The sequence below is a fragment of the Corythoichthys intestinalis genome, chromosome 17 (assembly GCF_030265065.1).
Source record: "Corythoichthys intestinalis isolate RoL2023-P3 chromosome 17, ASM3026506v1, whole genome shotgun sequence".
Taxonomy (NCBI): Eukaryota; Metazoa; Chordata; class Actinopteri; order Syngnathiformes; family Syngnathidae; genus Corythoichthys; species Corythoichthys intestinalis.
The window spans coordinates 40,575,958-40,594,849 of NC_080411.1; the positions used below are offsets into that span (position 1 = coordinate 40,575,958).

The 18,892-nt window shown below is 40.1% G+C and overlaps 1 protein-coding gene across 1 annotated transcript in view; it reads left to right on the forward strand.

Moving 5' to 3' along the window:
- LOC130905745 (MAM domain-containing protein 2-like) overlaps positions 1–18,892 on the forward strand; it is a 43,666-nt gene that overhangs the window by 15,898 nt on the left and 8,876 nt on the right. Inside the window, exons 7-15 of the mRNA XM_057819385.1 lie at positions 8,559–8,836; positions 9,192–9,285; positions 12,577–12,723; positions 12,816–12,935; positions 13,001–13,140; positions 16,727–16,823; positions 16,966–17,121; positions 17,435–17,688; positions 17,791–17,875. Coding sequence (XP_057675368.1) covers positions 8,559–8,836; positions 9,192–9,285; positions 12,577–12,723; positions 12,816–12,935; positions 13,001–13,140; positions 16,727–16,823; positions 16,966–17,121; positions 17,435–17,688; positions 17,791–17,875 — 1,371 coding nt within the window. The remainder of the gene's footprint in view (positions 1–8,558; positions 8,837–9,191; positions 9,286–12,576; positions 12,724–12,815; positions 12,936–13,000; positions 13,141–16,726; positions 16,824–16,965; positions 17,122–17,434; positions 17,689–17,790; positions 17,876–18,892) is intronic.

Here is an 18,892-nt window from a genome sequence, read left to right on the forward strand (position 1 = left end):
GTGAGGACAGCTGCGGCTTATAGTCCAGCGCAGCTTATCTATGAACAAATACCGTTTTGTGTCAAATTTGGTGGGTGGCGGCTTATAGTCAGGTGTGCCTTATAGTCCGAAAATTACGGTACGTATAATATTAAATTCTTAAAAGACCCACCTAATTGAACATCGTTGTAGCACACGTAGAATGCTACTGTGATTAGGTACTCGCACGATTGACCTAGTTGTCAAACTGGCATACTGGTATGCTATTCTGATAAAGTATGCTGGTCTGGCAGAACACCGGCAGTTGGAAACTAGGTCTCGTAAAGTACATATTGCATAGCAGTGTTGTTTTCGTCAACAATGACAATGACGAATATATTTCGTCAACGAACAATTTTTTCATGACGATGATGTGCTAAGAACATGGCTTGGGAGACTACAACATAATGAGATGATTGCCAGTTTTTATCTGACGAGACGAAAATGCGACGTTTCTGTCATATTTTCACAATGCGTGACATTTTCATATTGTACGTGGAGTACATTAGTTTGCATCGTGGTAGTGTGTGGGTGGTATTCACTCATGTGAGATGTGCTGCGCTGTGCAGAGGTGGGTAGAGTAGCCAAAAATTTTACTCAAGTAAGAGTAGCGTTACTTCAAAATAATATTACTCAAGTAAGAGTAAAAGTAGTCATCCAAAAAATGTACTCAAGTACAAGTAAAAAAAAGTATCCAGTGAAAAGAATACCCAAGTAATGAGTAACATTTTAAGTAACTGATTGTTTTTGTTTTGTTTTTTTTAAACAATGGGTGATTTTTTTTTTTCTCTCAGCACGAACTTATCTATATGAACTGTTGTTATAATGATACTGTACAATAACCCATTACATAACCACATTAAGCCAAAGAACTAATATATATATTTTAAGGGCTGTCAAACGATTAAATTTTTTAATCGAGTTAATTACAGCTTAAAAATGAATTAATCGTAATTAATCGCAATTCAAACCATCTATAAAATATGCCATATTTTTCTGTAAATTATTGTTGGAATGGAAAGATAAGGCACAAGGCGGATATATACATTCAACATACGGTACATAAGTACTGTATTTGTTTATTATAACAATAAATCAACAAGATAGCATTAACATTATTAACATTCTGTTAAAGCGATCCATGGTTAGAAAGACTTGTAGTTCTTAAAAGATAAATGTTAGTACAAGTTATAGAAATGTTATATTAAAACCCCTCTTAATGTTTTCGTTTTAATAAAATTTATCAAAATTTCAATCAAAAAATAACTAGTAGCTCGCCATTGTTGATGTCAATAATTACACAATGCTCATGGTGCTGAAACCCATAAAATCAGTCGCACCCAAGTGCCAGCAGAGGGTGACAAAACACCAAAAAACACAAGTAACAAGTGGACATTACACTGTGCTGTCATTTTAATCTGTTTGAGCGCGGCATGTGCGTTAAATGCGTCAAATGTTTAACATAATTAATTAACAAAATAATTACCGCCCGTTAACGCGATAATTTCGACAGCCCTAACATATATATTATATGTATATATGTATATGTGTGTGTGTATATATATATATATATATATATATATATATATGTATATGTATATGTATATATATATATATATATATATCTCATTCACTTAAAGAGAGAGAAAAAAAACGGTAATGAAGCATTACTCGTTCAAAGAACATGAGTCCCCTGTCCTCTAGTGGAAAAAATAGTTCCTGGTCTTAACAATGAACACTGTAGTTCCTTAATAGTTACTATTATGAAATTAAAAGGATCACATCTACGGTTTTCCGTGGTCAATCGGTGCTAAATAAAAACTGGGAGTTTTAAATCCGCGCTTTCGATTCATATTGAGGGCAGCGCTCTATGTCAAATACTTTATTTGTTAAGGTGCTTTATAAACGCGTGATTTAACAGGCTCGCACGATCATAGAACGGCAAGCTTGCGTCTGATTGGTGTAGTCAGAGTCATGTGATTATTGTTGCGAGGTCTCATTGGTTAGAAGTGCTACTCTTGGTAATAGCATCGCTAGCAAAAAAAAAAAGAAATCTAATATGTAAATACGTAGAATAAAGAGGAAAAATGTTACGACTCATGTAGCGGAGTAAGAGTAGTGATTTTTTTTCTTCACAAATCTACTCAAGTAAAAGTAAAAAGTATGGCTTAGTAAAGCTACTCTTAGAAGTACATTTTTTCTCAGAAAGTTACTCAAGTAAATGTAACAGAGTCCATGTAATGCGTTACGACCCACCTCTGGCGCTGTGTGATGTAGTGACGGGATCTGTCGTTCACTTGAGTAAACGAATCCATTCCGGTTCGTTCAGTAAAAAGATTCGTTCAAACAAATCGTTCAACGAATCGTTCGCCCCCCCCTCATATCCCTCCCCGCCCAAATGAATCGTTCGGTTAGTGAACGGGAAGTGACGTTGCCGAACGAATCACCAAAGACCGCTTCGCAGTATAACTGAACGGGAAGTGACATTGCTTGGTCCCACCCTCTCTTGCACACAGGCTCCTCATTGACCGCTCGTCGTAGTTTCAGAAATGAGTGACAGGCGATATCATTCTGCTTTCACAGACAGCCTCGTCTCCCTCCCGCTGCTGCAAAAGCGAGGGAGAACTTCCGCGTCGTCTGTCCTAGTTCTATGGGCTCAAAGTCATTGCTCGTGCTTGCATTTCGATTTAGGACACGGTTAAACATTGTCCTTTTGTGGGGGGAGTGGGGGTTTGGGGTCCGGGGCGCACGGACTTTCTTTAGCATGTTCTTGATCACATATACAATGCTGCTGCTACCAGCCAACGCAGCATGCTTGCTGTCACGAAAATAAAAATAAATCGAAAGTTTAATTTCTAAATATGGAACGACCAACACATCATATTTACCTCTCGCTCTGTTGTATTTTTGTTTTTATGCTCATCACTATTATTTTGGGTCACTATTGTTAAAACTAAAGTGTAAGTAGCTAGTTGCCAAATGTGCTGCTCTAAAATAAAAACAATACTACATTTTGATATTTGACAGTTTAATTGCAAATCAGTATTAAGATTGATCGAATTGAATTTTTGCACTGGTATTAATAAATAAAATAATCCGGTCAGCTCACCTGTCGTCCCCTCATGTCAGATTGTCAAATGCTGACGAGAAATAATTGTTTGCTCTTTACCATGTCGCCTTTCTACTCTCATTAGTATGTTAAAAAATGTAGACATATTGCGACATCTCACGTGTCCTCGTGCGTTGTTTTTGGGCGCTTGAGTAGCACATGATGGACGGATTGACATAATTTGTCAAACCAACCAACACCCGACACGCTCTGACACGAAAAAAAAAAAAAAAAACACTCAGAAAAAATTGACATGTATATACAGTTTCATTGCAAATCAGTATTATGGTGATCATACTAAATATTCTTTTTTTTCTGTGCACATATGAGGTAAATATCGCTGCCATGAAGCCTCCATATAGTGACAGTTCTCTGCCCCCTTGACTGCCGTCACGCGCCCGCAGCTCAGCTTTTGCTTGCCTCGTAGCTACCCGTGTTTTAAATTACTGTAAATTTGATAGTATGTCGTCATAGGTGGTCCCGAGTCTGTTGAGAAAAGTAGTACACTAATCCATGCTCGCTAGATTTGTGTGGTGTTTTTGTCTGTTTGAGCAGCATTTGATAGGCTCCACGTTGTGCATATATAAGGTAAATATCGCTGCCATGAAGCCTCCATATAGTGACAGTTCTCTGCCCCCTTCACTGCCGTCACGCGACCGCAGCTCAGCTTTTGCTTGCCTCGTAGATACCCGTGTTTTAAATTACTGTAAATTTGATAGTATGTTGTCATAGGTGGTCCCGAGTCTGTTGAGAAAAGTAGTACACTAAACCATGCTCGCTAGATTTGTGTGGTGTTTTTGTCTGTTTGAGCAGCATTTGATAGGCTCCACGTAAATAAATATGTGACAAAGTCATTTCCTTTCATTTTTTGACTCGTTCACCGCATAGTCATTACTGGAAAGCCAAGTTAGCAGCAAGCAAGGTCAGGAACCGGAGGACCGAGTCACTGAACGGGAAGTGACAAAACTCAGTGTTGCCCCCCTGCCTGCACGCTGGCTGCTTATTGGCCATACGTGGAAGGGAGTGACAGACGCCCTGATTCTGTTTCCGCTCCCTCCCCTGCCCGCGATGAGGCTGGCGTCTGATTGGTCGTGTGCGATGTCAGAAGACGCTGCCGCCTGCTCAACGCCCTCCCACGCAGCAAACAAGCACCAACTTCATAGAACGAATCAGTGCAGATGATGATTAGTTCGGTCTCGTTCACCCAAACAATTCGTTCAAAATGAACGAATCGTTCGCAACCGATACAACACTAGTGTGATGTGTTTCAAGCTAGGTTGCGCTCCATCTTGCTTGTTTGGAAACACAGTAAGATGTGTTTTATATGAATATGCAGTGTTGCTTTAGAATTTAAAGGTCTGTGCTGAGTGATCTTCAGACGCTAAATGTAAATCCTAGCATTACCGTTAGCATTAGCTTCAAAATGGCGAGCGTCCTCTAAAATAGAGGTCCCCAACCTTTTTTGCACCACGGACCGGTGTGATTTGGGTCATTTTTTTCACGAACCGGTGTTCTGTCAAATTTTGTACCCCTATGAAATTTTGCTCTCAATGCTTTTGTGGCAGTGAAAAAAGCCCTCTTTTATATTCAGTTGGACTCTCAATGTTATCCAACGGTGCTAAAAAAAACTATTTACATCATAAACATACATGTTCAACACGAAAATGGCGTAAATGAATGCTTAACGACACGGCAAAGTCGTTAAGTGAGAGAGCTGCATGCAGTTGTTGTGTGCAGCTAACATGGCAAACGCAAGTTAATAATCCTTTCTTTAAAGAAAGTTATTAGTGTGTACTTCGAATCATTTTTAACGTTACACGCATGCCAAATTTGTCAGAACACTGGCAATGTGCGGCAGAAAAATACAGCAAATATAAAATGACATTTGTTTTTAGCCCCGTCGTGTTAAGTGCAGGGAAAATACAACTCACCCGCTGAATTAGTGGGAGGCCTGAGCTTGTTTCGCGACGAAATGGTCCCGAGATGGGAGAGAGAGAGAACCCCTCTTCCCACAGATGCGATGTTGGAAATTGTAGCACAGTTTGCAGTGCTCTCCTAGCGATGTCAGGATATTCCGAAATGACTTTAATCCAGAACCTCGGTAGAGTTCTTCTCTCAAATGTACGTTTAAGGTCGCCGTGATTTGCGATCTCTACAAGCTGATATTCCTGTTGCATAGACATGCTCAAATTACTCGGTTTATTCACATACGGGTCACGAATCCACTCCTTCCAAGTTTGTGGGTCTTTAGTGATTGGGAAGGAGCATAGATTTTGTTTTCTTCAAGGTTGTAGGCTCATCGGGTTCCCTTTTCCCGTGAAAAAATCTGTCCAAAGATGTCTGTTTTTCAGTCATTCTAGTGTGGAGGCTAATTATTTCCGGGAACAAATGTGATGGGTGACGACCTAGGTCATACGTTATTATCGAGGCCGAGCGAACAAGATGCACTGCTAACAGTCCAATCAATGCATTTCTATGACGACCTCCTATCCTGTAGTTGTATATCTAGAGTAGACAGGGATATTGGTTTGTTAAGCGGCACAGGCCAAAGTCAATCGTCCAGAATGCGGTCGTTAATAAATTATTTATTATTTCTGCGCGGCCCGGTACCAAATGCGCCACGGACCGGTGCTGGTCCGCAGCCCGGTCGTTGGGGACCCCTGCTCTATAGGATGCACTGCAGGGAAAGTAAACATTTAATCATGAAAGATCATTATATATTTGTTGCCTACTTAGTCATTTTGATAGTAGACAAATATACTGTAGATACTATAGATATTGTACATACAGTATGTGTTGCCTTAATTATAAGGCTTAATTATAAAGCTTTTAATTTTTCGCGGCTCTGGACATATTTGTTTATTGTTTTCTTGGTCCAATATGCCTCTTTCAACATTTTGTGTTCAACGCTCGGACAACTTTTTTTTTTTTTTTTTTTTACATACAGTGGGGCAAATAAGTATTTAGTCAACCACTATTTGTATAAGTTCTCCCATTTGAAAATATTAGAGAGGCCTGTAATTGTCAACATGGGTAAACCTGAACCATGAGAGACAGAATGTGGAAAAAAAAACAAAATCTCATTTTTTGATTTTTAAAGAATTTATTTGCAAATCATGGTGGAAAATATGTATTTGGTCTATACCAAAAGTTCATCTCAGTTCTTTGTTATGTACTCTTTGTTGGCAATAACGGAGGCCAAACGTTTTCTGTAACTCTTCACAAGCTTTTCACACACTGTTGCCGGTATTTTGGCCCATTCCTCCTTGCAGATCACCTCTAGAGCAGTGATGTTTTGGGACTGTCGTTGGGCAACCACACAGGGGGGCCGAGTGAATGACCTACAGAGAGCTGGGACCACAGTAGCAAAGGCTACTATCTGTAACACAATGCGCCGCCAGGGACTCAAATCCTGCAGTGCCAGACGTGTCCCTCTGCTGAAGAAAGTACACGTCCAGGCCCGTCTGCGGTTCGCTAGAGAGCATTTTGATGATCCAGAAGAGGACTGGGAGAATGTGTTATGGTCAGATGAAACCAAAATAAAAAAAATTGGTAGAAACACAGGTTCTCTTGTTCGGAGGAAAAAAAATACTGAATTGCACCATACCCACTGTGAAGCATGGGGGTGGAAACATCATGCTTTGGGGCTGTTTTTCTGCAAAGGGACCAGGACGACTGAAAGAATGAATGGGGCCATGTATCGAGAGATTTTGAGTGAAAATCTCCTTCCATCAGCAAGGGCATTGAAGATGAGACGTGGCTGGGACTTTCAGCATGACAATGATCCCAAACACACAGCCAGAGCAACAAAGGAGTGGCTTCGTAAGAAGCATTTCAAGGTCCTGGAGTGGCCTAGCCAGTCTCCAGGTCTCAACTCCATGGAAAATCTGCGGAGGGAGTTGAAAGTCCGTGTTGCCCAACGACAGCCCCAAAACATCACTGCTCTAGAGGAGATTTGCATGGAGGAATGGGTCAAAATATCAGCAGCAGTGTGTGAAAAGCTTGTGAAGAGTTACAGAAAACGTTTAGGCTCCGTTATTGCCAACAAAAGGTACATAACAAAGTATTGACATGAACTTTTGGTATTGACCAAATACTTATTTTCCACCATGATTTGCAAATAAATTCTTTAAAATCAAAATGTGATTTTCTGTTTTTTTTTTTCCACATTCTGTCTCTCATGATTGAGGTTTACCCATGTTGACAATTAACGGCCTCTCTAATATTTTCAAGTGGGAGAACTTGCACAATTAGTTGTTGACTAAATACTTATTTGCCGCACTGTATCATTTCTGCGTAGCCCGGTACCAAATGCGCCACGGACCGATACCGTCCGCGGCCCGGTCGTTGGGGACCCCTGCTCTATAGGATGCACTGCAGGGAAAGTAAACATTTAATCATGAAAGCTCATTATATATTTGTAGCCAACTTAGTCATTTTGATAGTAGGCAAATATACTGTAGCTACTATAGATATTGTACATACAGCATGTGTTGCCTTAATTATAAGGCTTATAATTTAGGCTTTTAATTTTTCGCGGCTCCGGACATATTTGTTTTTTGTTTTCTTGGTCCAATATGCCTCTTTCAACATTTTGTGTTCAATGCTCGGACAACTTTTTTTTTTTTTTTAATTAACATACAGTTCGTGGCTTCCAGGTAGGTTTAATTGGGAAAATAATGTACTGCTTTTCCTGCTGAGTGTATTATCATCACAAAATTGGTGCTGTCCTTATAGACGCGACAATATGTGCTCATCTGTCTATGTTCATTCGGATTTGTTGGAAACCTTTATTTATTTTTGGACAAAAACTTTGAATTTTATAGACGAAAACATTTTGAGTAACTGTCAACTATAACTAGACGATATATGTATAAGACGAAAACTAGACGAAGACGAAAACGTTTTGAAATGACTAAAATATGTCTAAGACTACTAGGTATTTTTGTCAAAAAGACTAAGACAAAAATTAAAAGGGCTGCCAAAAACAACACTGTTGCATAGCATCAGTGCGTTATTTCTTAGCACTCTTCATAACCAATGATGTCATTTTAAATGCTTTATCGTTTCAACACTACTACTTTTTAAATACTTCTTCTGATTTGATTATCATCATTTGTTGGAACTGTCTAAGCTTTAACATTGCACATTTCCTTTCAGGGTAATTTAGCTCAAACTACAGTATACACAGTAAATTTTGTTTATAGGCCTAAGCCAAAGAAACATGAAATTGACTTCAGTTTTCCACCTCTGTGGAGAAAACTAAATATAATGATGGCAACATTTTTGTTTTGACTGCTTAATTATCAAAATGTAAAAAAAAAAAGAAAATTAAAAAAAAAATCACAGACTTCCCAAAGACCATTGCAGACAAAGTCTGCATGTGGTCCATTAGTCTGGGGAAACTAAATTCACTATTGTTTTTTTTTAGGGCACTTCATGTATGTGGACTCCATCTACTCCAAAACTTTTAAAGAAGTGGCCAAACTGGTGTCCCCCATGACCATGGTGCCAATGTCTGGCTGCCTGACGTTCCACTATCAACGCAGTGATGAGGGAGGGAACCTTTTCTCTGTTTACACCCGTGACCGACTAGGTCAGTACCAGGAGCTGTGGAGGGCTGAGCCTGAAACACAGAGTGAATGGAGTGACAAACCTGGAGAGTGGGTACCTGTGCAAGTGGACCTGAAAGCTCCATATTCAGTGGAGGTAAGAATTAACTTTTATTTTTTTGTCCTGTTTCATCATGCTTTATGATTGACTGGAATAGCTGCCAGCTTCCTGCAACCCTGAACAGCACTGCATGTACAGTACTGTGCAAAAGTTTTAGGCGGGACACCTGCCTAGAACTTTTGCACAGTACTGTATATATATTTTTTTAATTATTAAATTTATTAGGATCATGGAAGCCTCCACTTGGGGAAAATATATACATACAGTATATCCTGGATATACATAATATAATAAAAATATACAGTACTGTGCAAAAGTTTTAGGCAGGTGTCCTGCCTAAAACTTTTGCACAGTACTGTATGTGTTTGCGTACTGGTGGCGTATCCTCCAGGTGGTGTTCGAGGTGGCCTTCAATAGCCCGAGAGGCGGGCACGTTGCAGTTGATGACATTTCATTTTCGCCTGAATTCTGCAGCTCTGACACGGGTGAGCCACTAAATGTCATTGCTTCATTCAAATATGATTCAGAAGAGTCACATTTTGATAAAATGCTGGATGTTAATATATCAGACTAAAATCTTTTGTGCTAGTGCTAGGTGCTAGTGACTTTAAAATGATAGCAAACTATATTTTTGACATATATCCATTTTTTTTTAAAAAGTGACAGAAAAGACTTTTTTAAATTTTTTAAAATTAGGACACCCCATTATACTGGACTGTCTCAGGAAATTAGAATACACAATATTCTAATTTTTTGAGACAGTCCTGTGTATATATACAGGACTGTCTCAGGAAATTAGAATATTGTGTATTCTAATTTCCTGACTGTCTCAGGAAATTAGAATATTGTGTATTCTAATTTCCTGAGACAGTCCTGTATTAATACACAGGACTGTCTCAAAAAATTAGAATATTGTGTATTCTAATTTTCTGAGACAGTCCAGTATATTCAGTTCTTTATTAAGAAGTGTTCACATATGAATGTCTGATCTTGTTTTTCTTCATCTCTGGAAAAGAAAGTGATGTAATTGCAGGTAAACAACAAAAATTATCATTGGTTCATCCATTAAAGCAAATATATCAACAAAAATGCATATTCTGAGGAAAAAGAACACCCTACCACCTAATAGCAAGTGTTACCCCCTTTGGCTGAAATAACTTCAGTGAGATGCTTTTTGTAGCCATCTACCAGTCTTTGACATCAGTCTGAAGAAAGTTTGCCCCACTCCTCATCGCAGAATACTTTCAACACTGACAGACTGTTGGAGAGAAAAAACATGGTGAGATCAACGGAGCTTCTGAGGCCTTCAGAAAGAAGATTGTCGACGCTCATGAGTCTGTTAAGGGATTTCAAAAGATCTCAAAAGAATATAAAACCCGCCATTCCACTGTTTGAAAAAATAGTCTACAAGTGGAGGACATTCAAAACAACTTCCAAAATGCCCAGGTCTGGCCGTCCAAGCCTCCAGAAACCCTAAAATGTCATCAGGGGACCTAAAGCAGGCTCTTGCTACTGTTGATGTGAAAGTGCATGCCTCTACAATCAGAAATTGACCACACAAATTTAACATTCATGGGAGGTGTCCAAGCAGGAAACATTTGCTCTCCAAGAAGAACATGAAGGTCAGAAGTTTGCCAGAGTGAATATAGACAAAGACCAGGACTTCTGGAATAATGTTCTTTGGACAGATGAATCTAAAATTGAATTATTTGGACATCAGACGAGAGGGCATGTTTGGCGTGAAGTTCTAAGCCTGAACGATATATCGTTTAAAAATTGCCATCACGATGTGCGCATGCGCGATAGTCCCATCGCAAGGATGTGCGATAGTTTTGTTTGTTTTTTTTCAATCCACAAACCTTTGTTCTGCTTCATTCGCTCGCACAGCCTCCCTCACCCCCTCTCCCAGCTCTCAGTCACTGCTGCACTTGCTTATTAAAGTTAACAATGTCTTGTATGCACTACTTCGCAGTTTTTCACTTATCGCGGCCGGTTCTGGTCCCTATTAACCACGAAAAACGATGGAATACTGTACACTGTGGTCATGGTGAGTCATCCAAAGTCTTTCCAAACAGCTATTCAAGTAATCTAGTAAAAATGTCTTTAAAAACATACATATACATATATACATATATATATATATATGTATGTATGTATATATATATATATATATATATATATATATATATATATATATATATTATATATATATATATAAGGGTTGTTCCGATCATGTTTTTTTTGCTCCCGATCGTTTGTTTTTTTGCTCCCGATCGTTTTAGTTTGAGTATCTGCCGATCCCGATATTTCCCGATCCGATTGCTTTTTTTTCCGCTCCCGATTCAATTCCAATCATTCCCGATAATTTTTCCCGATCATATTCATTTTGGCAATGCATTAAGAAAAAAATGAATAAAACTCGGACGAATATATACATTCAACATACAGTACATAAGTACTGTATTCTTTTATTATGACAATAAATCCTCAAGATGGCATTTACATTATTAACATTCTTTCTGTGAGAGGGATCCACGGATAGAAAGACTTGTAATTCTTAAAGGATAAATGTGACTTTGTATATTGTGACTAAATATTGCCATCTAGTGTAATTGTTGAGCTTTCAGTAAATGATACTGTAGCCATTTAACTGTTCTGCCCAAATGCATGATGGGAAGTGCAACCATGACTGTGCGTAGTGGCACCAATTGATATATCTTCTCTGCGTTGGGAAATAATATAGGGTGTTAAGAAAAAGATCAACTACTACCTTTCTTCCCCACATTGCTTCCCACGACATTTCTAATTGTTGAGAGAGGGATTTTAAGGCTTTAGCCAACTAAAAAAAGGTTCCAAACACTGCCAAAATTCACTCTAGTCATTTTACGCTGCCTTTTAGCTCTATATATAGGTAAAACGGCGCCATTATAGATTGAATGCGACAATGCGTGAGTGGGTCGTGCAGCACATGCGTTAATTGCGTTAAATATTTAAACGTGGTTAATTTTTTAAAAAATTAATTACCGCCATTAACGCGATACATTTGACTAACTAAAGACTCTGGATGAGTGTAAGACATTTTGTCTGTAACGTTACATACAATTAGAAAACGATTTAATTAAAAAATATATATATAAATTAAAAAAAGGCATGTCCGATATTTTTTTGCCGATTCCGATACTTTGAAAATGACGTGATCGGACCCGATCGATCGGCTCCGATCAATCGGGTCCGGGACTTCTTGAATATATATTTTTTAAATATCGCCATATGATATGGCAAATTATCGCAAACCCCCCCAAAATTCGCAGCAATAGTTTTTTCCAATATCGTTCAGGCGTAGCGTGAAGCCAATACAGCATTGAAAAGAACCTCATACCAACTTTGAAGCATGGAGGTGGAAGTGTCATGGTTTGGGGATGCTTTACTGCACCAGGACCTGGCCAGCTCCCCATCACAGAATCCACCATGAAGTCTATCGTGTATCAGAGGGTGATTGAGTAACATGTGAGATCATCTGTGAAAAAATTTAAGCTGAAGCGAAACTAGACCCTGCAACATGACAATGACCCAAAACATACCAATAAATCCAACAAAGACTGGCTGAAAAGGAAGAAATGGAGAGTCCTGGAAAGGCCGAGTCAAAGCCCAGATCTTAATCCCATTGAGATGCTGTGGGGTGACTTGAAACGGCCTGTAATTCTGAGCCTCTCAAATGTAAGTATTTGAGCCATTCCCAGAATAGCTTTTTTTTTTGTTTTTTTTTTTGTTAACAGAGCCAACCTTTGATGCCTCCATTGCCAATTGTGACTTTGAGTCAGATTTGTGCCAGTACACACAGGACCAGTCGATAGGATCATTGTGGAGGAGAGTTTCTGTAAAACCCAATATTTTTAGAAACGGGGACCACACATCCGGAGTAGGTAGGATAAATTTACTGTATTCTTTTTTTTTTTTTTTTTTTTACTTGTCTCAGCTTTCTATGATGAACAATATGATGCTTGTTGTCTTTCAGGGACTTTCTTATTGGCTCACTCCCAGCTGAGCACACAGTCCAGCTACATGAGTCACTTAGTCAGTCCGACACTGGCTGCGAACATGAAATACTGCCTACGATTTTACTTCTCCATGAGAGGTGGGTGACACTTTTTTGCATCTTGAATAATTCATAATATTCAAGTGAGCAACTCAAAACCGCAGGATTCAACCAGACAGACCAAGCCCTTGCAGTGTATCTGCAAAAAGGCAGTCGCCAGGAGAAGATCTGGACTCAGGGAGAGAAGTCAAGAGGGATCTGGATAGCAGCAGACGTCACCTTTCAGACATCACAGCCTTCCAAGGTCAGGAGAAGTTGCTATTTTGTTCTGGAAGCAGGGGCGTAGTGGCCAGGGAGTCTTTGAAAGACTGGCCCTCTTCATGTACGGTGTTGGATGTGAAGGAATCTGATATTCCAGCCAGACTGCCCGAACCACGCCAGCCGAGCCACTGGACCCGCACTGGCGCAGATCCAACAAGCCGGGCTGGCGGGATCCCGGCAATCTGGCTAGATGGCCAAACTCCGCACGTTCACCTTAGTCTTACTGTACTGACTTCATTTTGAAAGGTTTAAAGAAGGCTCACCGAGAACAAGTTGAAAATTTATTCGGGTCGACAGTGATCAAACAGAAATGCGAAACAGACACAGACTCAGGTGAGGAGGCAAACTCGTTATATCAGAAGTCAAGAAAAGGTTCCCGAGAAAAATGACGCTTAGTTAAACATTCAGCCTTTTGAAGGCTCTTGCTGGGCCGGCCGTGGGCAGGAAGAAGGGTGTGTTTGGGCGTTGTTTAAGATTATTGACTGTTTGTGGATTGGACAGGAGGATGCAAGAGTTGCTGTTGTCAGGGCAATGAGGGTTGTGGATTTTGCCACCTCAGTGTCAAAGGGGCTCTTGGAGTCCTGTCAGTCGTGTTATCAGTTGGATATCGGGCGTTTGTTTTCCTTGGGTTGGGACAGGGCGTCCCGCCATTTGTTCTGAACTGTCCGGGGGAACTGATTGCAGATGTGGGCTTGTCAGCGTCAATCTTGCTCAGTCAGCTGCATGACGCACACGTTGGGCTTCCGTGATAAGAAGGCGTTGTTTATCTCTTATGCCGTACATTCTGGTTGTTTTCCTTAAACCAGGGGTGTCCAAACTTTTTGCAAAGGGGGCCAGATTTGGTGTGGTAAAAATGCGTGGGGCCGACCTTGGCTGACGTCCTTTACGTAGAACAATATATATTTAAAGGGTATGTAACGGCAAAGGGGGTGTGAGACATCAATAGAACCGTTATGTGCCAAGATAACAAATATTGATAAAGTTAACAAAAAAATCAATCACATTAATGAGCAATTATCGAAAATAGATCGAAAATGACGAACATTTCCGAAAGTGTTCCGGAAACAGCCGAATGGGGCGGCGACGTCACAACAAGTGATTGACAGTCGAGGCGGAGCCAGGTGCCATTGTTTTTTTTATCGACGAGAGAGTAGCGTTCGGGTTTGTTTGACCAAAACATCACTAAAATGGTTCAAAACTGCTGTGCTATGTGGTGTACAAATAACTATTTATCGGAATATAGTATCCATGAGTTCCCGAACGCGAAAAAAAAAAGCTAGACTACGCAGACAATGGGTAAAGTTCGTCCGTGCAAAGAGGGCTAATTTTCTAGACCCAGCCTCCGGCACAGTTTTCTGTTATTTTCCACCTGAAAGCTTCTCGAACTATGGACAAGTGAAATCGGGTTTTGCTGCAAGATTACTGCTCAAAGCAGATGCGGTGCCCACCATACACCCAGCCACCTAAATGTCCCGAGATATCAAGAAAGAGGACGATGACTGGCAAAGGAGGCTAAGGCTAAGCAAAGGAGGGGAGCAGCCAAGTTCGAAATGGCCAGAGTGAGTACTCTTTTATAATAAAAAAATATCACGCATTGGATACAGGACTGGACACATGTATAAATTATCGCTTGTAAAATATATAGAACAAATCCTCTGATCCCATTCATATTTGTGTCTGTTGGCAGAGCGAAAAACTATGATAGCGCAATAAATGATAATTATTCTATACATTACTTTATTTTGCGGTCACGGTGTATCAGCTTCACAAAAAGAAATGCAAAAAATATCATTCGTTGTTTCCCACACGATCTGCTGCCGATGTTTCATCAGTGTCATTGCTCCCCTCAATGACCGTTTCATTACGCTGCATTGGCGTTCGTTTGGGCTCAAATTGGTAACCTAAAACACCAATTAAAGCTTCGTAACTCTCCTCGTCACCATTAGATGAACATTCGTTATGTCCTTCTACGTCGGATTCGTCGCTGAAACTAGAAACAAAATTGTCTGCCATCATCGCCGCCATTCAGTATTAAAGCACTGAGCCTTTTTTCTTGTTGAAGAAACACCCCTCACTGTCAATTCTGAATTCTCTTTTATTGACAATGAGGGTGTTTCTTCATGAGGGAACCTGGAATATGTGCAGGACGAACACAACGCAACAGCATATACAGCTCAAAACACCGCTAATTCTCCCCTCACTAGAAGGAATTATATTGATGCAGACAGGCGCTGCCCCCCTAGTGGCCGGTGGCACTCTCTTCACTTGTAATGACGTCACACACACAATCTGCCAGATCTCGGGCGCCGGTCGTTTTAGCTTGACAATCGAGCCAAATTTCTCTCATTTTCTTGGGTGTAATAACACGAAGTGGCATGATATGAATACAAAAGGCATGCGTTTATGGATAAATGATGGAATATTAACATTTTCCCAAGGGCATGACATACTCTTTAAGCAAATTTTAGCATGCCATTCTGTGTGTCACATTTGCTTTATTATTTTCTTTAATTAATAATTTCAACAATCTCGCAACTAGCCTTTGTGGCGTTCTCTTTTGACTCTCGGGCTCTTGCGAAATACTGCTGCTGTGAAATATAACTAGCTCCAAGTTTGCTTCAATTTCTCGCTGTGTATCTTCCCTATCATCTTGTCGTACATGTCAGAGTGTCTTGTTTGGTATTATCGCCTCACATTGAACTTTTTTAAAACAGCTACTGTCTCTTTGCAAATGAGCCAGACCGAGTTGTTGCATATTTTAGTGAAGAAATAGTCCAATTTCCACCTATCCTTGAAGCGTCGTCCGTCGTAGTCAACTTTCTTTTTTTTTGTTGATTGTCGCCATTTTAGAAAATTGGAAGGGTCACATGGGGTAATGTTGTTTAGAGTGCTGCTGCCTTTTAGCGGGTAAATGAGGAGCAGCATTTAGTGTGTAAGCTACTTGGTATGCTTGTAGCAGCACTGCTGACCAATTTATTAAGTCTGTGCGGGCCAGACATAATTGATTTTATGACAGAGGCTGGGGGCCGGATGAAATTTGACCGTGGGCCGCATTTGGCCCCCGGGCCGGACTTTGGACATGTCTTAAACTATGGTATAAGTGCTATTTATTTTATATTGGGTGTGTTGGAGTAATACAAACAGTTGATCAGTAAATACGAGAAAACATACTGTTCCCTGATTGATTATATTAAGTGTGTTAGAATAATGCAAACAGTCAGACGCTGCCTACGAGAAAAGGTACTATCTCCTTCAAATGCCATCCAGCCAGCAACACAGAGAGGTCCATTACTGATATTCACAAACAAAAACAAAAAAAACTTAAAGAACGATTTGAGAAATCTATGCGAACCCCATTTATTGCATGGGATTCCATTCCGTTCCACAACCACCCACACAAAGGTCAGCTGTATTAATAAACAAATTTGCTAAATTCCACTATGATTTTTGTGCTTTTTCCTCAGAAATAGCCAATTTCAATGTTCAATGTCCTCAAGCCTTGCGATTACACAGAACTGTGACGAAAGTGATGCAGTGACGAGGCTTAAATGTTTGCTTTTGCTGTACAGGTTGTTTTTGTCAGCACATGCGGGAGTTTGTGGGACTGTGGCTCTGTGGCACTTGATGACATCACCATGAGTCTGGGTGACTGTGAGTTGGCGACAGGTACAAGTTCTTCTGTTTTTTAAAAAACCAACCACAATGAGAGTATTTACTTGAATCCCTGACTTTTAATGTGAACTAGCATTGAAAATAAAGCCAAAAAAGGGGGTCCAGTTAATTTCATTTGATTGTTTTCTTAATGCAGGAATGTCCTCATCCCTTCCCGGCTGCTGTGACTTTGCAACGGGCTTGTGCGGTTACACTCAGGACAAGCAGAATGATGCTGCTGACTGGGAGTTGAGGAGAGGACCCACCCCAACCTCATATACTGGACCCAGAGGAGATCACACTAGTGGGATGGGTGAGAGTCGATCTACTCTCTCGGGTTTTAAGCACCTTTTAAAATAAAAAATTAAATTACATTAAAAAATCAAACATCATAAACAGTTACTCACAATGTTACTCATTACTTCGGTATTCTTTTCATCAAATATTTTTTACTTGTACTATAGTACATTTTTTGGATGACTGCTTTTACTTGAGTAATATTATTTTGAAGTAACACTACTCTTACTTGAGTAAAATTTTTGGCTACTCTACCCACCTTTGGTTATGATCAATGTTAAATTATACAGTAGCTATTGGTACATGACTGCTAAAATTTTGATTGGCAGGATACTACCTATACATGGAAGCATCTCCCATGCTGCCCGGCCAAACCGTCCGCCTGCTGTCCCGCCCTCTTCGGAGCTCGAGGGGACCCCAGTGTCTTCGCTTCTACTATCATATGTACGGCTCGAGTACGGGCCAGCTCAGTGTTCACCTACAAAAAGACGGAGGGGACGTTTTGTTGTGGCAAAGAAGCGGCGAGCAGAGCATCGCGTGGCTGAGGGCCACGGTGGAGTACCAGAGCGAGAGCCAACATCAGGCATGGCGGACAAAATGCAGCTCAGAACTTGTCAGACCATCACAACAGTTTTGCAGTAATGTAAATTAAAATTATTGGTTTACTTTTTCTGTACTGCTCCAGATTGTGTTTGAAGCCACCAGAGGATCATCAGTCAGGAGTGACATTGCCATTGATGACATCATGTTGGAGGGCGGGCCTTGTCCAGGTAAATATCCTATTTTTATTTATACATTTTAGGTTTTTCTTTTTTAAAATAAGCCATAACATAAGTCTCATTAGCTTCCACTGACGGAACTAGAAATCTGGGGATTGGGACAGGTGGAATAATCGCTGCCAGTCTTTACCAGTCACAATGGATTGGACACCCAATGCGTCAATAGCATTGAATCATTACCATTCACAACCAGCCAGGACATCTATTCTTGTCAATGGCAGGGAATAAGTTAAAAAGTATGACATTTTAAAACAAAAATGTTAAAGTGGATATACAGTGGTATGATAAAGTATCTGAACCTTTTGGAATTTCTCACATTTCTGAAAAAAAATCATGTGATCTCATCTTTGTCAAAATTACACAGATGTAAAAACATTGCCTGCTTTAATGAAAACCAGCTAAACATTTATAGGTTTTCATATTTTAATGAGGATAGCATGCAAACAATAACAGAAGGGGCAAAAACTAAGTATTGAACCTTGTGCTTAAGAAATCTATGAAACCAATTTTTACCAAACATTTTAAGTCAGGTGTGTGCCCAATCACCAATGAGTGGTTTAAAGCTGCCCTTCCCACTGTAAAACATAGACCTGGTAAAAATTGTCTTGATGAGAAGCATTGTCTGATGTGCATCATGGCTTTGTCAAAAGAGCTGTCTGAAGACCTGCGATCAAGGATTGTTGATTTTTATAAAGCTGGGAAAGGATACAAAACCATCTCTAAAAGTCTGGATGTTCATCAATCAACAGTCAGAGAGGTTGTCTAGAAATGGAGAGAATTTGGCACTGTTGCTTCTCTCCCAAGGAGTGCCCGTCCACCAAAGATGACGCCAAGAGTTCAGCGCAGAATACTCAGAGAAGTTAAAAAGTGTCCCAGAGTGTCTGCTAAAGACTTACAGAAATCACTGGCACAGTCCAACTGTGCACACATCAACTCTACAGAAATTACTGGCATGGTCCAATATATAATATACATACATACATACATACTGGACTGTCTCAGAAAATT